General features: G+C 35.4%; 2 protein-coding genes across 6 annotated transcripts; one reads left to right on the top strand and one right to left on the bottom strand.

The window, feature by feature from the left end:
* Positions 1-14,782: 14,782 nt before the first annotated feature.
* Positions 14,783-18,735, bottom strand: LOC142544704 (putative myosin-binding protein 4). 3 transcript variants are annotated; one of them, XM_075651749.1, is made up of 2 exons: positions 18,582-18,735; positions 14,783-18,237 (listed from the first exon to the last, which is right to left on the bottom strand). In XM_075651749.1, the coding sequence occupies exon 2, from the start codon at positions 18,115-18,117 to the stop codon at positions 15,577-15,579; it is 2,541 nt and encodes an 846-aa protein (XP_075507864.1). In that variant the 5' UTR covers positions 18,118-18,237; positions 18,582-18,735; the 3' UTR covers positions 14,783-15,576. The 3 variants fall into 3 exon arrangements, with proteins under 3 accessions (XP_075507864.1, XP_075507871.1, XP_075507859.1); XM_075651756.1 differs by having other exon boundaries at positions 14,783-18,135; positions 18,591-18,731; XM_075651744.1 differs by having other exon boundaries at positions 14,786-18,135; positions 18,582-18,734.
* A 123-nt stretch (positions 18,736-18,858) lies between these two features.
* LOC142544681 (uncharacterized) lies at positions 18,859-22,092 on the top strand. 3 transcript variants are annotated; one of them, XM_075651728.1, is made up of 3 exons: positions 18,876-18,934; positions 19,063-19,152; positions 19,522-22,092. In XM_075651728.1, the coding sequence occupies exon 3, from the start codon at positions 19,580-19,582 to the stop codon at positions 21,881-21,883; it is 2,304 nt and encodes a 767-aa protein (XP_075507843.1). In that variant the 5' UTR covers positions 18,876-18,934; positions 19,063-19,152; positions 19,522-19,579; the 3' UTR covers positions 21,884-22,092. The 3 variants fall into 3 exon arrangements, with proteins under 3 accessions (XP_075507850.1, XP_075507843.1, XP_075507837.1); XM_075651722.1 differs by having other exon boundaries at positions 18,898-18,934; positions 19,402-22,092; XM_075651735.1 differs by lacking the exon at positions 19,063-19,152 and having other exon boundaries at positions 18,859-18,934.
* Positions 22,093-22,181: the final 89 nt, after the last annotated feature.

Here is a 22,181-nt window from a genome sequence, read left to right as displayed (position 1 = left end):
AAAGTTGTTACATTGATGTATTATATATGAATTTTATCATAATATTGAATTATTGGTATCATTTAAATGTTAATTTGGTATTACCAACCATTTAAAGTTGTTACATTGATTTAATGTTTACAAATATATTGCTCAATAAATACTTGACAATATTTGTAAGTTTTGGTATATATAATATATGAATAAGAGAATATTATTTAACAATAATATAAATAATTATTATTTAATTCTTTTGGAAACATTTTATCAAGTGGATTTCAATTATGTTCATTTATTCAAACTTGATTTAAATACCAAGAGTGAATCATCTAATCTCGACTATTTAATTGGCAAGTTTGAACATGTAAAAATCATAATTTAAGGCTAAAATAATTAAAAGATAAAAAAACAGAAAGACATCGTAATGGACTTGTAATTGTCTTAGCTTCCATGTGGATAAGACATTCAGACTAATTGAATTATACTACATGTGGACAACCCGTTCTTGAGAGTGCAACAATCAAAGTTATGGAATCTACATTGGCCAGTGAGATGTCTCTTATGGGAGGATAGGAAATGGTTTGATGTTGCAGAGGAGCTGAAATTGGTTCAGTGAAGGGATGACATCAGTAGTTTCAATAGCCGATTGTAACGGAACTTCAGTGGTTCTTGAACTGAAGTGAAGGTTGTTGAACACACACATTTTCAGAAGACTGATTCAGTTGGGCTGACGAATCTAGCCAAATAGAAGATGACTCCGGATGAATTGTGTTAGGATCAAGCGCTTAATACTAAGTCAAAAGCTATAACTATTAGCCAAGACACAACTTTATTTCCTTATACTTGTGGCAGCGCAGAGTACACCTACTTGGTGCTAATGGGTCAGGTTGTTAGGCCCATAAGTCCGGGGGGAGGTGCGTGTCTATCTACTGGTCCTGTCTCATATCTATTAGATATCAGTTTTACCATATTCCTACCATCGGTCCTGTCCCCAAACAGAAACAGTATTACCCAGTACTGTCAACCATGAGAACTGCTGGTGTCACTCTTTTACGGCCCACTTAGCCAACCAGATCAAGTGGCGCAACGTCAGTAGCTTGACGCATGAGAACTTTCCAGGAGGTCACTCATCTCAGTACTACTCTCATTCATGTATGCTTAACCCAACATGCTCCCTCCCCCTAAGAAGTATAGAAATATGCTTCTTGGGAGACTTGAACCCATGACCTCGCTCTGATACCAATTGTTATGATTGATTGCTTTACACTTTACCAAAAGCTATAGCTTGTAGTAATGGTACAACTCAAATCTTTTAAACTACACAGCAGTTCAAGTACAACGGTTCGGTCGCTCTACCAAGCAGGGATAATTATTGCACCCAACAAATTGGATTCTCAGGATATTGGTCATACTCTGGATCTGATTCAGTTGAGCTGCAAGGAAACAAGATCCATATCCAACTAATTTGTCACTACAATATCATCAAAAGCGGTAGGACATGAATGATCATAGTTATGTCTCTGTTCAACACTTATGCTTACAAGCTTCTTGATCTTCATTCAATCAACCGTGTAATGTCTTTGATCCAATGCTATAGAAGTTACTTTAGTATTATTCACCTGCCTCAATACATTTCTTTCTAGATTGATGGCTTTCTGAAGTACTATCTTTTTCTTCTTCAGTTTCCTGAAATGAGTGACTATTCTGAATTTCAACCGATTATAAAAGAATTGGACCTTTTTTCTCAATTTCTTCAACTTTATCCATCACCAGATTAATCTGAGCTTGTACTATTTAATTCATCATCTTGTTGGTCAGTTACCTTCTCTTTGCCTTTCCCTGGCACAATCCGAGCTATCAGTTCTGATTCCAGGCCTGACCTAGTGGTATGTATAGATGGTTCATTGATGATAAAACCTTTGGCTCCTGGTAGACATTCGAGATAAGTGTAAGGATGTCCTTGAATATTTATATGTGCAACCTTGGGATTGGTACACAGTCAAGACAAGTGTAAGAATGTCCATGAATATTTTTGAAATTTTAAAACTCCATACGTTGGATTAACCAATCAAAGATTTTAATGATATTAAATTAAAACATTAAAGAAGTTCATAGTTCTTAAGTTGTATAATCCATAACAACTGAGCGAAACAACTCTAAGCAGCTAGGTATTCAAATTTAGCATTAGAGGTTTCAATGGAAGTTTGTTTCTTACATGTTGGATGATCAGCATGTGAGTATCCAACTAAATTGAAATTATAATATTTGGGTTACCATATGCTTATATTTTGAGTTCCTTTCAAGTGTCTAAGAATTCTCTTAGCAGCTAAATAATGATATTTCAAATTATCAGATTGAAAAAGAGCACACATGCATACAACAAACATAAAATCATATTGACTGCAGTTAGATATAATAAGGAACCTATAAGACCTCAATACATTCTTATCTCAATCCTTCATCTTTTCTTGCTTAGCTGATGAGCTCATGGGCATAGCTTTCGCAGAGCAAATTATCATTCCAAATTTTTTCAGCAACTCTTTAATGTATTTGGCTTTATTTATAAGTATCCCAAAGTCTAACTGATTCACTTGTAATCCCATAAATAAATTAGTTCATTCATCACACTTACCTCGAATTTGTCCTGCATCAGCTTGAAAAACTTATCACAAAATTTTTAGTTAGTAGATCCAAAAATTATATTATCAATATATATTTGAGCTAACAATTTATGATCAAGTTTATTGAAAGTAAAGAGATTCTTGTCAACTTACCCAATGGTGGAATCATGATCAAGTAGAAATTACGATAGAGTGTCATACTAGGATTGTGATGCTTGTTTTAGACTATACAAAGTCTCTTTAAATGTAAACACGTGATTTAGTAAACTATGATTGACAAATCTTAGAAGTTGTTCAACATATATTTATTCTTGTAGTAGTCCATTTGAAACACCTTGAAATTTTTATAAGTAGCGTACGCAATAAAAATTCAATTGCCTCTAAATAAATTATTGGAGTGAAAGTTTCATCAAAGTCTATGACTTCTTCTTGCCTAAAAATTGTTTCTAATTATAGTTCCTTCTTCATTTAATTTATTCATATGAACCCATATAGTTATTATAACTGATTGATGATTAGGCATAGGTACTAAATACAATATCGTATTTCTTTAATGTTGATTCAGTTCATCCTATATAGCTTCAATCCAATTATTATCCATAAGCGCTTCATCAATTTTCTTATGTTCCATTTGTGAAATGAAGGCAACATGCAAATATTCATTGATCATTTGTTGCCTAGTTCTAAGATGTGTAGATGGTTACCGATTACCAATGAAGGTGGATGAGTCTTGCTCTATTTGTAGCATGTTCCTGTGAGAGGATTGATTCCAACATTGTTTTGAGGGTTATCAATTGGGTTTCCTCCGGTCATGGGCTCATCAGCAATGATATCATAAATTTGGTTGACTTCAATTATGTTCGGATCAAATTGGTTGTCAACAAATTCTCCTTGATCTTGGTAGCCTTCTTGGCTAGCTGATATGAAATTTTTGGTTCTGGAGACTGATGAATCCTCATTGTTAACATTAACTTCATCTTAGCTATCTATTTCTAAATAAATGTTACTCATTTGATTACTCTGATCAGCAAAATTAGTTTGGTCATCAATAAGTTCAGTTTCATAAAAAAACAACATGTATAGTTTATTCTACATTTAAGGTGTTTTTATTAAATACTCAAAAAAATTTACTTGCCATGGAGTAACCAAGAAAAATGCCAAAACTAAACTTAGCATCAAAAGTAGATAAATGATTCTTATCATTGTTATGAATATAACATTTACAACCTTGCTCATAAAAGCAAGATACATTAGGTTTCTAATTATTCAAGATTTCATACGGAGTTTTACCAGTTTTCGTACTAAACAATAGTCGTGTTCTGTGTGTAACAAGCTGTGTATATTGTTTCAGCCCCAGATCGTTGAGAAAACTCAAAATCAGCTATCATTGTTATAGCAGTTTCTTTTAAGGTCCGATTTTTCTCTCAGCAGCAACATTCTCCTGAGGTGTTCGAGCTACTGAGTACTCATTTTGGAATCTTTATCATTAAGATAAGATTGGAAAATTCTATTTGTAAACTCAGTGCTACGATAACTTCAAATCATGCCTATCCCACAAGATTTCTCATTTTGGATTTGTTTTAGTAACTTGATCAGCTGGGCACTAGCATGATCATTACCACTCAGAAAAACTGCCCAAGTAAATTTAGAAAAATTATCAAAAATCATGAGGGTATAATTCATTTCCCCTAATCTTAGTACTGAAATAGGTCCAAAAATATCCATGTGGAATAGTTCTAAGCATCGTCTAGTTCAGTTTCACGTAATTACAATTTGTTTTCTTTGTTTATGATTTTTGAAATATTTAATCCGATAACCAAACCATTTTATTACAGTCTGGTTTGATTTTATAGCACTATTATAGGATCGGTTAAGTGTTTAGAAGGTGGTTGAATAAACACTTAAACATAATATGTAAGTTTCTTCGATTAGTTGAGATAGGTTGTTAACTAAACTGTTATTCTCGAGTTTCTATCTAAGTTTGCAAAATATAAGTGCGGAAAGAAGCTAGATGACATATTTGAAAAAATCACATAGGTTGGTAAATTGAAGTTTAAAGAGGATATATATGTTTTTGGATGTTCGGAGAACTGAAGCTCATACGTCACATCTTCTTCCTTTATGAAGGTTCATACTAGAAAACTTTGGATGATACAAGTAATTTGCAAGATCCCGATTCGGTTTGATCTTAAATATTATCAAACTGAAACTCATATTATCTCAATTGATTAATATACAGTCTACAAACTGCTATACGTGTGTAATATACAATGATACTAGATTAGCACGAAATGATCCTTAAACGCTCAGATACTATTCTTTTAAAGTGTGATGAACTGATTCAGTTTTGCTCAGGTATATCAAGGAACTGATTCTAACAAAGTGTGTTGTCTGCTTCTTTAATCAACTCTTCCTCTATGTATACTTTTAAAAATAGATTCGTTCAATCAAAAGTGTCTGTTGGCTTGTTTTAGTCCATGTCAACGCTTTTCTGATAGTTTGTACACTTTTACGATCAGTCTTTACTCGTACACTGTTGCGATTAGTTTGTTCAGACTGCTTGATGTGGACATCACGTGGACTGATTGTGATGTTTGGTAAACTCAAATTTTTTAGAATTATTTATTCAGTTTAGAATTATATCAGTTTTTTAAATGTACCGGTTTCTTTTAATCAGTTTTGCCTTTATATTATTTGTTAACCACCAAAATATACCAAATTCTTGGTCCAAAAATTTTCCTCTTTTTGATCTTTGACAAAATAATGCAAAACTCCGATGTATACAACTAAACTTGATCAACAACCGATGAAAGTTTATTATTCGAAACCGATATACAAGATTCATTCTTGTTCTACATTCATGTTCCTGTTCTCAGATATTGATCCAGACCGGCTGATATATTGTCAATTTTGGAGGAGAGCTGGGTGTGTACTTAATCGATTTTGGAGGATAGGTTGGTGTGAACTAAATCCATTTTTTAGGAAAGTGCATCATGAGAGCTGGATAGTTGAGAAGTGGATGCACAGTTCTTTCTCATAGAGTCTAGCTGAGTGAACAGAGAGTGGACATCTTTGGATAAATTCTTAAGATCTTTTACCACTCTGTTTTTCAGATTTGCAATGTCAGTATCAGTCAGTGTATGTCCAGTCTTGAGTTGATAAAGAAGAGATGATATACCGGTGAGATTTGTAAGGATGTCATCCAATTGAAATTCGTCTCTTATTTCCATCTCTAGTAATTCAGCAAGAATGTGTTCTTTGGGCGCAGAAAATAAGATCAACTGGTTGCTTGGTTCAAAATTGTCCAATGATTCAACCAGTTGAGCAGATTTAGTCTCTGGCTCTGTATAAGCTGAAGGAACTACTATAATGGCTGATTCTTTGTCAACTAAAGATATTGAAGCAAGATGAGGAAGTAGAGATTCAGCCACAAAGAATTTATGGGAATTCAAGACACTAGTAGAGGGAGCTGATTTTTTAAGGACTGCTTCTTTGAATGTTGTTTTATCTTCATTAGTTGATTTAGTGAGTACGATGCTTTCAATCACGGTGTGAATTATCTGATCAGCATTAATCAGTGGGTTCCATTACTGTGTCATTTGATACTGGTGCAACTGACAAGAGTTCAACTGAAATTTCAGCTGAGATAGGAGCTTTGTCAGTGGAGTTGGATGAAGGGAATGAGGAGCCTTGTCCTGCTGGTGGTTGGTCCATCACCAATTCTGATGATTTTTTTGGAGAATTTTCTTCTCTTTGTGTCAATCGGATTGAACAGTTGTTGGTCCATTTCCAAGAATTTGATTTGCATTTGAAGAGAGCTCAAGTATACATTCAAGTGAGTGAAGGGGGCCCTGTCATCATGAGTGGTTGGGAAAGTAGGATCGTAATTCTTCTTCAATTCCTCACAAATCGTAGTCAGTTTCTTAATGCGCATGAGATTGAAGAAGTAGTCTCACCTTTCCATTGCGTGGGAGACTGATACAACATTCACACCTTTCATCACCATTTTTTCAAGAGCAAGGAATTTTTTTAGTGTTTCTTTATTCTTCAGTTTCCTGGCATGAGTGATTGTCTGAAATTGATGCCATTCATCGTAGAATTTGGTTTTGCTCTCAACATATTCATTTAACTCATCCATTAAGAGATCTATCTGAGTTTGAATAGTATATTCAGGTAGCAACTGCTCAGGTTCTTCCTATTTTCCCTTTTCATTTCCTTTCAGATTGTTTTGATGTGTAAGAAGAAGCTAACTCAGATCTTGTACATTCTATCGGATCTTGAATAATCACTCATTTGGGTCTAGCTGTTGGTAGAATTGTGGGAAGAGAAACTGTTTTAAGAGGAGCAACCAATCCAACAAGTTTCAGTTTTTCTTTGGGCAGATTAGAGGCACCTTTTTCAGTTGGTTCATCAGCAATCGTCTGAAAGTCAGTCAAGCTCTGCAGTGGCATCTTCTTTTAAAAATTTGATGATACCAGTTTACTAGGTGAATAAATTGGTTTGGTCTTTGTTGTTCTATCTTTCTTGATTACCGGAGGAGTTGTGATGTCATTATCACTCTGAGGTATGATCAATTTCTTCTTGGGCTTGGGGACAGCAACTGGTTTGGATGATGGTTTCACTTCATTCATCACTTCAACCAGTTTGGCAGTGCGATGCTTGGGCCTGATAGTGAATATAGAAGAGGCATTCAGTAGTCTTGTTTTGTTAAGTGCCTGGGATTCATTTAGGATCACACTAGTTTCTTTGGGCCACTTTTTTATACATAATCTGATATTCTGGCTTCATTTCCTTCTTGGGAGCAGAGGGCTTGATGCCTTTCCCAGAGATAGAAAAGAAGGTCAGCATCCCTTCAATGTCAGCAGCCTCAACTGAAGAAAAATTGGTTAAACCCTCTGAGCGAAACTGAAAGAACTTCCTGAAGAAACCCTCATCGATTATGATTTCATTGCCGCTGACAGTGAACGTAAACTCCCTTGTAGCAGTTACGATTATTTTTTTGAAGATGTTGAGAAGCTCAGGAATATAGATGTTCAGAGACGGACTGAGAAATGATTTTAGCCCTGACAATTCGAGTGCTTTGAAAATTTTTGTGAAAGATGCATCTCTCATGGCGTAGATAGTGTCAAAATCCACTGCAAGAGCATTCATGATGTAAGAAGTTGTTGAGATGGTTGTCATTTGAAAATACTTTTGAAAGTTGTTGAGAATTTTGAGAAGGATCGCGATTAATAGCAAAAAGATTTGGAACAATTTTCAGAATACAATATTGAATGTAAATATTTTAATGGGTGTAGACTGAGTATTTGTATGATGACTTTTCAAATTTTGACACATGGAAAAAGTGAATTTTGAAATAAATTGATCAAAAGTCAACAAATATTTACAAAAACTAAAATGAATTAAGAATTCAGTCGACTAAATGATAAGATCGGTATTTCGAGAACACGCTGTCTCAGTTTAGTAGGTAAACTAAACTGACATTCAGCTGAGTTCGATGATAACTTACATATGTCTTAATAATCGACATTCAGTAACCCAAATTCCCTTTAAATACGGTATTAAGATAAATCAATGAGTCCTAGGAAATTTCTGAAGAAAGAAAACTTAGTCTCAGGGAGTAGTTTAATGAAAATACATGTCGTTTGTTGTTCAGTCGAGACATATTCCAGCATTATGTCCTTCAATAACATGATCTCTGATTAAATGATGTCTGACATCTATATGTTTGGTCCTGGAATATAAGATTGGATTGTAGGTGATCGCTATGGTGCTTGTATTATCACTAAAAAATTGGAGATTCTTGTGTTGTGATCTCATAGTCTCGCAATTGTTGTTGAATCCAGAGCCGTTGAGCACAATAACTGCCTGATGCTAAGTATTTTGCTTCAATTGTAGATGTTGCAATGGAATTTTGTTTCTTGCTGAACTATGAGATCAGTCTATCTCCTAGAAATTGACATGATTCACTAGTACTTTTTCTATCAAGCTTGTATCCTGCATAATCTGCATCTGAATATCCCACTAAATTGAAAAACGAATTTTTAGCATACCATATGCCCTCATTTTTTGTACCTTTAATATATTTAATAATATGTTTGGCAAGGTGAATAATTAGAATTTTTAGGATCAAAATGAAATCGAGCACACATACAAACAACAAAGACAATATCAGGTCGACTGGCAGTTAGGTATAATAAATAAACTATTAAACCCCGATAAATGGTTACCTCGACTGATATTCCCCCTTCATCTCTGTCCAGTTTTACTGATCAACTCATTGGGGTTGATGTACAGAGCATGTTTCCATGCCAGATTTTTTTAGCAGTTCCTCTGTGTACTTAGCTTGGCTGATGTAAATACCATTTGCTAATTGATTCACTTGCAGTTCGAGAAAGAATGTCAGTTCACCCATAATGGTCATCTAAAACTGCATTAGTGTAGCAAACTTTAGTTTGGACTTAGTTGACACAAAGATGATATCAACCAGATAGATTTGGACTGATAAGGTGTGCTCTCTTTTTGTGAGTATAAAGAGTCTCTTATCTACAATGTCTATAACAAAATCATGTTCTATTAATAATTTAGACAAAGTTTCATACCAAGCTCTTGGAGATTGTTTTAAACCATATAAAGCTTTGTTTAAACGATAAACATTATTTGGAAATAAATAGTTGAAAAAAACTGATGGTTGTTCCACGTAGACCTCTTCTTACAATTGTCCATTCAAGAATGCACTCTTCACATCCATTGATATACTTTGTAATTCTTGTAAGAGTCATATGCAATAAACATTTGAATGACTTTCAGTCTAGCTATTGGTGCATATGTTTCATGATAATCAATTCCTTCTTCTTGACTAAATACTTGAGCCACGAGTCTTGCTTTATTTCTTACCACATTTTCATCTTTGTGAGTTTGTTCTGGTGGACCCATTGTGTACCTATAATTGTTTGATGAGAAGGTGTTGGAACTGAGTTCCAAACAAGATTATCGGTAAACTGATAGAGCTTGCATAGCATCAATCTCGCTACTGTCTGTTAGTGCCTCATCAATATTTTTTGGTCAATATAATAAATAATTTAGCATGTAGAAATTGATTGATCATCTGCCCTCTGGTTTTTATGGGGGAAGATGGATTACCTATTACCGAATTGGTAGGATGATTCTTGTTCCACCTATAATAGGGTTAATTCATAGTGTTTTGTGGAAATAAACCAGTTGGATTGACCTCAATTTGGTGGTGTTCAGTTGTCTTGACATTAGTATGATTTGAGTATGTTTGGATCTCATCATCTCTTTTAGATCAACACACTGGTTCACTGGAACGTTATTTAGTCTAATTTTTTCACCATATATCTCAGGTTCTAGAGATTGAAATGTTCTTTTGATAGTAGGCGTGTTTTCCTCACTTCCATCTTCCAGAGTGATTTTTTCACATCGAAAGGTCATCTTTGTTGCATTAGTTGGCTGTTCAGTTGACATTATTTCATCAAACACAGTGTGCACATAATCTTCAATATTTAAAGTGTGTTTGTTAAATACATGGTAGGCTTTAGTAACTGATGAATAACCAAAGAATATACCCTCATCTGACTTAGGATCAAAATCTGTCAGATGATTTTTACAGTTGCTGTGAATGAAACATTTGCAGCCAAAGATTTTTAGATAAAATAATATAGGTTGCTTGCCATGCTAGATCTCATAGGGTGTCTTGCCATGTTTGTTGTTAATCATTGATATTTTCTGAGTATAGCATGATGTGTTCACTACTTCGACCCAAAATCTTTGAGAAATTCCAGAATCAGCAAGAATTGTTCTAGCAGCCTCTTTAAGGGTCCTATTCCTTCTCTCATCAACTCCATTTTGCCGAGGTCTTCTAGCTGTTGAGAATTCAGGTATGACTCCATGATTTTCTAAAATATAGACAAAGTTTGATTAAAAATTTTAGCTTCTCTATCAAACCTGATTTTGTCAATTCCTTTTGATTTTGTATTTAAAAGTCTTTTGATGGTTTTGATAGGTTGAGTAGCAATTTGGTCTTTTGATTTTAAAAAATGGCTCAGGTGAATCTTAAGAATTCATCAACAATAACGAGAGAGTGTATTTCATTCCTCCTAAACTTATGACTAGGATATGACCGAATAATTCCAAATGCAATAGTTCTAAGCTCCGGGTTGATGTGTTACACCCTTTATTTTTTAAAGATGACCTAACTTGCTTCTCAAACTGACATGTTGTGTAGACTGTATTCAGAAAAATCAATTTTGGTTGACCACATCATTTTTACTCATATTTTCAATGGCTTTGAAATTTAAATGATTTAATCTTTTGCGTCATAGCTAGTTACTTGAAGAGTTGGATGCTAGAAAGCATATTGATTCATTCAGTTGAGTATTCCAACTGACTTTGTATGTATTACCACATCTGTCACATGTAATTATAATACATCCAGAAGTATTTCTAACAGTACAATTTTGCTTACTAAACTCAACTGAATAATCATGGTCACATAACTTACTTATACTAATTAAGTTATATTTGAGATTTTCTACAATTAATATATCTTTAATGATAATATTACCATAGATAAACTTACCCTTACTCATGGTTCTACCTTGAGAAGAATCTCCAAATGTAATCTTAGGTCCAGTAAACTGATTCAGTTCATCTAGCAGTTCAGCTTCTCCAGTCATGTGTCTTGAACATTCACTGTCCAGGAACCAGACTGACCTTTTAACTGGTTCAGTTTTGGTGTCCTGCAATCACAAATAAATAAATAAAATTGGTACACATATTTATTTTGGGTCCAGACGGGATTAGTTTTTTGGAATCCAAACTTGGATCAACTTAAATGTTTTTTCATTGGTTGTGCTCCAAATAGTTTGTGAGTGAATATGTGTGTTGTGTTTTGTGTGGTAGAGTCCACATGTTGTTTATCTTTTCCGACTTAATTGGTCAGCCTATAACGTTTCTGAACATATTTGCATTTAAAATAATTTTTAATTTACCTTTCATTGAATTATGCTTGGCTGAACTGATTTGAAAGGGCGGCTTCCATTTTAACGACAGTTACAGCTTTAGTCAGCTGAGAGGTAGACTGATCATCTTCCCTTATTTACGGTTCAAATTCATAGACTTTTAAGTTTGCAAATAGATCATGTAGCTCCATCTTTTCATATCTTTTTATTCACACATAGATACTGTCTTGTTGTCCCATTCTTTTGGCAGTCCTCTCATTATTTTGGAAATTACTTCTCGGTTGTTATACACTTTTCCAAGTACATTGAGTTCTATTATAATCATGTTGACTTTTTCATCAAAATCAGACATAGATTCTCCATGATCCATCTTAATTTTGTCAAATTTCTGTATCGCCACAAAGAGCTTGTTTTCTATGTTTTGCTCATTTCCTTCACAGGACTGAATCAGCTTTTTCCAAATTTCTTTGGCAGTTTTGCACATTTTGATCTTACTGAATGTGTTTTGTCAAGAGTTTTATAAAGTATATCTTTTGCCACATTGTCAAGATTCACCTTCTTCTTATCATCATTGTTCCATCCGCTCCTTGGTTTTTCAAGCATTTGAGGAGCACCTTCGGAGATGGCTACAGTTGTATTAGCTTTTAGTATCCTCGTCGTTCCTTCTTTAATGATGAACCATATGTCATCGCCTTGAGCAGCTAAATGAGCCTGCATTCTTAATTTCCAATCATCAAATTCTTCTTTAGAGAACATGGGAATTTTACTGAACGAAATCATTGTAATCATAAATGTTCAAAATCGAGAATAAATCTCGCTCTGATACGACTTGTAGGATCGGTTAACTGTTTAGAAGGGGGTTGAATAAACACTTAAATGCAATATGTGAGTTTCTTCTATTAGTTTAGATGGGTTGGCAACTACACTGATTATTCTCGAGTTTCTATGTCAGTTTGCTAACTTATAAGTGCGGAAAGAAGCTAGACTGATAGAATTGAACAACGACAGAATGAATGGGAAAGGGTAAGCTGAAGTGTAAAGAGGACATATATGTTTCTAGATATTCGGAGAACTGAAGCTCCTACGTCACCCCTTCTTCCTACGTCACCCCTTCTTCCTTTAGAAAGTTTCGAACTAGAAGACTTTGGATGATACAAGTAGTTTGCAAGATCCCAATACAGTTTGCTCTTAAATATTGCCAAACTGAAACTTCTAGCATCTCAGCTGATTAATATACAGTTTACAAACTGTTATATACGTGTAATACACAATGATACTAACTTAGCATGAAATTATCCTTAAATGATCAGATAGAATTATTTTAAAGTGTGCTGAACTGATTCAGTTTTGCTCATGTATGTCAAGAATTTTGAAATCTCGATCTTGATAGTGAAAAATGAATGTCTGCTTCTTGAATCAACTTTTCCTCTATTTATACTTTCAGAAATAGATATGTTCAATCAAAAATGCATGTTGGCTTATTTCTATGTCAACGCTTTTCTGACAGTTCGTACATTGTTACGATCATCTTGACTTGTACATTGTTGCGATCAGTTTGTTCATACTGCTTGATATGGACATCAGTTTAGTGTTTTGACGTGGACTGATTCTGATGTTTGATAAATCGAAATCCTTTAGATTTATTTACTCAGTTTAGAATGATATAAGTTTTTTTTAACTGTACCAGATATTATTTGTTAACCACCAAAATATATCAAATTCTTGATCCAACAACTGCGATTTGATTTATAAGATTTTTTTAAAAAAAATCAATTAATTCATTATGTATCATTCTAAAATGTGTAAAATGATAATTTAGATTCATTTTCCTTAATTTTCGTTTGATTTTTCTATGTTACAATTATTGTCACGCCTCGGGCTCAGGCTCGCGACTGCACAATATGCCCATATAGAAATTACTTCGTATCCGAAGTCAAAATATACTACAAATAAAATATTAAAAAATTTTGCAAAAGAGCATATATATTCTATATACTCTCAATGTCCATTTTGATTGGGAAATTTTTACTACAATATTAGAAATTTTGCGTTTATTGTCTGACTTTATTTATTTAAGGAAAATTTAAAATTCACAATTTATTAATTTAGTTAAATTAATATAATATTAATCGAGTTATACTCGATCACAAATTATATATATATATTATATATATATATATATATATAGTTAAAATTATTCAAGAGAAAAGAACTACTAAAAAATTTTCTATATGCAATCTTTTTTCATAAAATATATATTTATGTTTTGTGAAATAGCTATCTAAATTTTAGTGTATTCAATTTTTATATTTAAATTGAGCTACAGAACTAAATATATAGGCGATAAAATATAATGTGTTTAAAATTCAATGCATCAAACAAGTTAATATAATAAAACTAAAATAAATATAGACTAATATATAATTCCGAATATGAGAGTTCAAAATAGCTATCAAAATAAATCATTGGATACTAATATAATCTCATAATTTTGTGAAATATTAAATATATTATATAGTTTAACCGAACCATAAAAAAAGATGAAGAAAAAAAAATAAAAACAAAACACGAACGATCCATAAATTAAACTTATTAAATCAAAGAAATCAATGTAGCGTCAAATAATTAAGTAAAAAAAACTCAAAGAAAGAGAAAATAGATAGTCACTAAAATAAAATGAAACTCTAAAAGATTCAATGCATTAAACAAATTAATGTAATAAAATTAAAATAAATGTAAACTAATATATAGTTTGAACGAGAGGAGCTTGGAGTAACCATCAAAATAAATCTTAAAAAACCGAGATCTGATCTTCAATTTGTGAAAATGACAAATATATTTTACTAATTAATTAACCAAACTCTGAGATAAAACAAGATAAATACATGTAGAACTGCTAAGTGGAGAAAAGTAAGAATAAATTAAATGTATTCAATTAATATTAATGTCTATTTATGATATATAATAATTAGTCATTAATTATTTAAGATAAACAAAGAAATTACAAATTAACACATATAAAATAACAACTTGCTAAGCTAAATACAGAATGACATACATTGAAATTCACAGTTGGAAGTAGTATATTAATATGCAAGTAGATATAAGATAACAACTTGCTAAGCTAAATAGGGAATGATATACATGGAAATTCACAAATAGAAGTGAAATATTTATATGTAAGTAGATTACAGGTGTAGGTGATTTATGTTGTGGTTATCAAAAAATATCTCCAACAACTAAGGTCTTTCTTTCTGCAGGGATTGCATTTGTTGCCTTAAGACTATACTTCAGGTGGATTCATTGGGAAGAACATGCGAAAATAATTTTACTTTCGATGAAACAATGTCCAGATTTTATGCATAATTCTTCAAAGAATACATGTCTTAATTATCTCCCAAAAGCACTCAATTTCTACTGATTTGTCTAAATTTCTTTTTAGACTGCTCCTATGGAGGGTATCCTGCCTGTAGTTGTGATTGTGTCATGGCATGTAGATTTCATGCAAGCAAATTTAGTTGCATTAGAAGATAGAAAGACGTCAGAACAATTGTATATGTGCACTAGCAGAATTCATGCAAATAATCGACACTAGCAGAAAGCATGCTAATAATGGATTCAACCTCACTATAGATGACAATCCCAATTTTGGGAAGGAGAACAAATGCCAATCGGTGCTCATCTCCGTTTGAGAAGAAAACAACACCCCATCTTAAATTAGCTTTTTATCTTACACGTTCTCCATTTCTCAAACACTCTCTCCTCATATATGAAGCATTTGCATGGAGCTGCTTTGCCAAGTGAATCCTTTTTCGCGATTATGAACCACTTCGCCTGACACATAGGATACATCTTGATCATCAACCTTTCAGATGCCATCAGTTGTGGTGTAGATGGTTCTCTCAAAACCATAATTATGTTCATGAAATGCTTACTTTGCATTTAGGGATATCCAACTTCAGAGGATGAGTAGTCATCGTTCACTGAATTCTGCTTCACTCTGCAATCTCCTTCTCAAAATCAGAACAATTTATACCACTGTAATTTGCTGATAATCTTGATCCTATTTCAGAAGCATGACCATTTTCCTTCTCAAAATCACAATTTATTTCAAGTGCTTCCGGTCTCTGATGAAGATCTGCTATGTCCTTCTCAAAATCAGAACAATTTATACCACCGTAATTTGCTGATAATCTCGATCCTTTTCCAGAAGCATGGCCATTTTCTCTCTCATGTTCAGGGGTGGCATTTGTTGCAGACATACAGTTTTGTGAAGACAAAGTTTTCTCTTCCATCTCCAGAGTTAATGTAGACTCCTGGTCAGGAGGTAAAATTACAACATCATGAACAATTTTCATGTTTCCAGAATCCATGCCATTGGACATATCTAATTTCCTACTACGATAAGCTTGATGTAGCTTTTTCTCCAACTTATTCAAACATTGTGAGATGTAGAGTTTTTCATCTGTTAAATTGGGAGCTGAACTGTTCATGGGATTACAGTTTCCATTGGATTTCATAGTGTTTGAATATTTTGAATCATTTGTAGAAGCACGAGGACTGTTTTCAGTGCAGTGGGCAACCACTGATTCTTCAACAATGTTGTTTCTGTAGAATTCCATCTCAGTTTCCAAGTCCTGCAGTTCCTTCTCCTTTTCAACAATGTTGTTTCTGTAGAATTCCAACTCAGTTTCCAAATCTTGCAATTCCTTCTCCTTTTCAGAAAGAAGATCGTTGGCTCTTTCCAGAGCCTCCGTGTCGTACTCTGCTTGCTCCTCCATCAATCTCAAGTACTGTAGGGCCTCCATACGAAATGATGCCTTCTCCTCTTGAAGTCTGGTAATCATGGCCATCGCTTGGTTTGCTGCAATAGTGGCAGCGCTCCTTTCTGCCTCCAACTCCTGATGCAAAGAATTAATGCAAATTTGATCGTGCTCAACCTGCCGTTTTAGTCGGTCAACAATACCTTCACCTATAATATCACCATCACTGATTCCATCCGAAGATTCATGATGATCAGAGTCAATTCTACCCAGGGAGGCCAAAATGGGAATTTCATCTGTTCTAAATTCGTAGTGTTCATCGCTCGCACTTGGACTCGTAACTTTTGATGATGAACCCACCTCAGAAGTAGAGAATTCTTTTATTAGAGACTCCATCTCTTCTTCATTTTCTGCATAATCATGCCCCAAGGCATGTGTACTGGTTAGTTCCTTATTTTCCATACCTCGAGTAGAAACATCAGTTGGATTCATATCATTTAGCTTCGATGGATGAACAGTAACTGAAGAAAATCCTGCAAAAGCTTCTATATGCTGATCTAAAATCGTCGTCGTACTGAATAAGGTTGTGTCATTGTACAGAGGAAGTTCAGACAGAACAGGAAGGGCCAATGTTTGTGGGATAGAAACAATGGATTTAGAAGTCTCTGCTGGTGCACCGAGTGATCCTCTTCCAGCATCAAGTTCCGCAGTCAAATATTTGCTTGGTTTATGATAATATTCCACCCAGTTGAGCTCTCTCGGACCCTGCTTTTCGAAGGCACCCGATGATGAAAAATGGGTGTTCTTATTCTCACACAAATCAAGCAGATTCAGTGCATCAGGAACCAAAGGTTTCACGTCATAACCTTGATTTGATTTCGACTCCAAGGCCAATTCGTTGCCTTGTTTTCTAGGTAGATCTCGTCTATCATGCCAAACATCATACTCATGCTCGCTCCCATTTTTACCATGAGTACTAGCATTTCCACCATCATCCTCGAAGAATATGGCCTCCGACTCGGCCTCCGACTCAGAATCAGGCGATATTTTTGATTTAGCATACCCCACATGAGACAATGTATCGAAACCACTGCTCACAGCAGAAAGGTGAGACATTGTCCCAGTGAACTTATCTCTTAACCTCTTCAAGCTATCCCTCCTACTGAAACGACTACGAGTCAGCACACGAGGCAGAGGAAGTTTAACATTCGCTTTAGAAGCTCCATTTCCAACCGAACTACCAAACCCAAGAAACCTTTCAGTATTGAATATAGCTCCCCATGTCTTGTTGCAGCAGGAACACGTCCTACGGCCTGAGAAATGATACTTTATATGCTTATTGAACATCAAGCTTTGAAGAGCGGACCGTTCCACATCAACCCACAATTTACCAACCAATAACCGATATGATTCCGAATTTGATTTATTCCCCATAGCAATTGGCAAGAAACATTCTTCACACATCCCATTAACATCAGCAAGTTTATCATGTATCGCGCAAGGTACTAAAGTCGATATCTCTTCTCTATGGGTGCTGCATAATGAGCTCCAATAACAACTCGATTTCTTTTCCCCAAAAACATGATCAAGCCTCGAGCATAACAGACATGGTGGTTTCAGTTCACAAAATTGAGCAAATTTTGTGAGGAAATACGTTAATGCCGCGTAGACAAACAGCAAAAAGATTAAGATCCATTCGTAGGGGGCGGATGCCAAGAATGTCAAATATCTAGTGGGTGCCCTCTTCTTCAGTGATGATATCTCTGCAGCCATTCTCAATCGTTTATAACACTGCAAGAAATCTAACCATTCTCAATCACCCACTATATATAAATATCATGATTCCCACGGTTATAGTTGGACACTTTGGCCATTTATGAATGTGAAACACATCTTCAATTTAAAAAAATAAAATTGAATGATTATAAGGCAGAATGACAAGATTTTTAATAAACTAGCTGTGCACAAATCTGAGACATCAACCCACCCACCAATTTTTAAAAAATTATCGACAAAAAATACACCAAAATACATAATCTTGAAAGTGAATCAACATTGCCGATTGCAAAAGAAATCCAAAAAGAAAAAAAGAAAGAAAGGAACAGTGCCATTTTGTCAATTATTTCAAAGTGATCAAGGGCAGAGAGATTACATATGAAATTCCACGATGACAGAGGGGAAATTCTCAATAAAAATGGGAAAAATTACAACGGGTCCTGATAACAAAAATCACTTACCGTCGAAACCAACGGAATATCAGATTTCCTAGGATGTCTGTAAAACAAAGAAATGATGACATCCTAGGAGGATGTACTTCAGAAGGATTTCAACTAAAAATTCTCAACACAAAACTAAAAATTGCAGATTTTTGAAAGAATAATTTATTCATATACGAGTCATGTGAATTTTTAATTAAACTAATATTATTATAATTATTTATAAATTATAAATTGGGAAGGTGAGGGGGGCATTGTTGTAATTGTACAAATGAGGGGAAATCTACGCGGATGACCTAAATACCCTCTTTTATACTCCCCACATCTCCGATACCCGTAAATTTTCCAGTTTCTTTTGCCCTTCCTTTTTTCAGGTATTTTCAACTATCTCCTTCTCTTCTCTATTTAAATGCTTGAATAGAGGATGAATTTAATAATTGCCCGCCAAAAATGGAGCTATTCCACTGTTTAATGTGTATGATTTGCTTCGATTCTTGTGTAGGAACCCTAATTTCTGCTCCTCGCCTTACCTTGTTTTGGCTGAAGGGTCTTGATTTTTATGGTTACTGCTTCCTGGTTTTGTCCTGCCCAGGTATTTGAACTTTTTCAGTTTGGGGCTTTGGTTATTTAGTTCTGCTAGTGAAAATTATCCGTATATTGCATTACTTTTGAATATTTCGTGTTTGATTAGCGCGTTATTGAATTGGTTATAATTGAATGACTTAACCACCGTTGTTGGTTTTCTGCTCTGATTAATAGTCCAGCATTGGGATTTTTATGGATTCTGCATGTTTTTTATTTTATGCCTTGTTTGGTGAACTCGGTTTTCATTTGTTTCAAGTCATCACGGAAAGAAGAGGGAGAGTTAGAAGTTCTTCTACTGATATGATGGTGATTTTATTTATTGACAATTAACATGGCTCTCCTCGACCGTTGCTGGTTTTGGATTTGACTGGAGCAGGTGGTTAGAAAATTAAGTGTGAAGAATTCTTGGAGATTCATCTGCTTTTACATGATAAATGGCGAAACAGGACCAGGTAATTGGTCAAATGCGAGTTATACCGTTGGTTCCAAACCCGCATTTCGCTCCTGGGCATGACCGTAGTCTAGTGGTGCAACAGATTCATGCCTCTAAGGCTCCTGCACGGAACTTCGGGCCTGATTTGGGCTTAGCACCAGTGGGAGACAGTGAGATAAGTTCAGGACAGGGTATTAATCGTGCCTATTTTCTGGCTCCGGTCATCAACCAGGATATATCACTTCTGCATTGTGAAGATGTTGAATATCATGGCGTGTATGATCAAGATCAAATTCATGAGAGTAAGTACGACATAGTTAATGAGAATGCATTAGATATAGGTGAACATGGGGAAAACATAATCAATCGACTTGATAGTGTAATGGGGAGCCATGATAGGCAATTCAATCTTGCCTCAGAAGAATTGGGTTTTCAAGAAAGTAATGATTTGGCTATTATCGAGAATCATGATATGGGTGCTACTGCTTCCCCCAATTTGTCCATTCAACAGCCTCATTATGTTATTGCTTCCCCTATTGTTCAATCTCGAAATCTGATTCCCACATCTACACATGAGCTGATAGTAGGACAAGAGTTCCCTGATGTGAAGAGTTGCCGCAGGGCTCTGAGGGATATGGCAATAGCCAAGCACTTTGAGATACAGACAGTCAAGTCCGACAAAACTCGTTTCACTGCCAAATGTGCAAGTGAGGAATGCCCATGGCGAGTTCATGCAGCAAAGCTCCCAGGCGTTCCTACTTTCACCATTAGAACTATTCATTCAGAGCATAAATGTATAGGAATAGCACATCTTGGTCATCAGCAAGCCTCGGTCCAATGGGTTGCTAGTTCTGTGGAGAAGCATCTTAGAGAAAACCCACATTCTCAGCCGAAAGAGATACTAGAGGAGATTCACCGGGTTCATGGCATAACCTTGTCATACAAACAAGCATGGAGGGGGAAGGAACGATTCATGGCCTCTCTTCGTGGCTCATTTGAAGAAGATTATCGACTGCTGCCACAATATTGTAACCAAATCAGACAGACAAATCCAGGGAGTATGACTTCAATTTGTGTGAATCCAGTGGACAACAGTTTCTTGCGCCTCTTTATTTCGTATCAGGCATCAATATATGGATTTGTAAATGCATGCTGCCCTCTTATTGGGCTCGACAAGACTGTTTTGAAAAATAAGTACCTTGGAACTATGCTCTTTGCTACAGGTTTTGATGGAGATGGTATGCTGTTTCCTTTAGCATTCGGGGTTGTTGATGAAGACAATGATGAAAACTGGATGTGGTTTCTTTCGGAGCTGCATAACCTTCTCGAGACCAACACCGAGAACATGCCGAGGATTACTATCTTGTCCAATAGGCAGAAGCACATTGTCGAAGCTGTGGAATCCAACTTTCCGACTGCTTTCCACGGGTTCTGCATGCTTCATCTCAGCGAAAGTTTTAGGAAGGAGTTCAATAACAGTTTTCTTGTTAACCTTCTTTGGGAAGCAGCAAACGTTCTTACTGTCTCAGATTTTGACACAAAAATCATGGAGATCGAAGAGATATCCCATGATGCTGCTTATTGGGTGCGACGAATCCCACCACGCTTGTGGGCTGTTTCATATTTTGAGGGAAAACGTTTCGGGCACATGACATCCAACATAAATGACACATTGAATTCTTGGATTCTTGAAGCATCTGGGCTCCCAATAGTTCAAATGATGGAGTGCATACGTAGGCAGCTAATGATTTGGTTTAATGAGCGGCGTGAAGCCAGCATGCAGTGGACATCTTTACTAGTTCCTTCTGCTGAGAGGCGTGTCTCTGAGGCTCTTGACCGTGCACATACACACCAGGTTCTCCGAGCAAATGAAGCTGAATTTGAAGTCATATCTCATGAAGGGACAAATATAGTTGATATCCGAAACCGCTGTTGCTTATGTAGAGGGTGGCAGCTATATGGCCTTCCATGTTCTCATGCTGTGGCAGCTCTTCTTTCTTGCAGGCAAAATGTTCAGCGATTTACAGAGAGTTGTTTCACCGTGGCTACATATCGAAAGGCGTATTCTCAAACGATACATCCTGTGCCTGATAGAACCCTTTGGCGGGAAATGTCTGAAGGACAGCATAGCGAAAGTTCTAATGAAGAAATTGTTGTGAACCCTCCAAATTTGCTACGACCCCCTGGGCAACCAAGGAAAAGGCGGACTAGTGCGGGAGACCGTGCTCTGGCAAAGCGAATTGTGCGGTGTAGCCGATGTAACCAGACAGGACATTTTAGAACAACCTGTGCCACCCCTATATAAACGGCTATTCATAAGATATCTTTTTGTTTTCCTGTAAAGAATCATGTGGTCCTTGATTTAAATGGCTTGACTTGACATGTAGACTTCTCAATTTCTAATAGGTTGCAAGAAAGTTAGCGTGAACTATCTGTATTTATTTGTTGCCCGAGCTTTGGTAAGTTGAAAGTCGTGTAACCCAAGTCAATCCGGGGAAGAGAGTATAAAATTTTGCCCGAACTGAATTAATTTGGTTTTTTAGATTTAAAAATTGTTTATTCTCAGGTTTTTTTGTTTCTTGGCTCCATAAAATCCTGCACTT

This window comes from Primulina tabacum, chromosome 1 (genome assembly GCF_025594145.1).
Source record: "Primulina tabacum isolate GXHZ01 chromosome 1, ASM2559414v2, whole genome shotgun sequence".
NCBI classification, from domain to species: Eukaryota; Viridiplantae; Streptophyta; class Magnoliopsida; order Lamiales; family Gesneriaceae; genus Primulina; species Primulina tabacum.
This window is presented reverse-complemented; position numbering and strand designations above follow the sequence as displayed.

Bases quoted from the DNA above. Each gene is read 5' to 3' on its own strand.
- LOC142544704 (XM_075651749.1), bottom strand. From the start codon at position 18,117: ATGGCTGCAGAGATATCATCACTGAAGAAGAGGGCACCCACTAGATAT.
- LOC142544681 (XM_075651735.1), top strand. From the start codon at position 19,580: ATGGCGAAACAGGACCAGGTAATTGGTCAAATGCGAGTTATACCGTTG.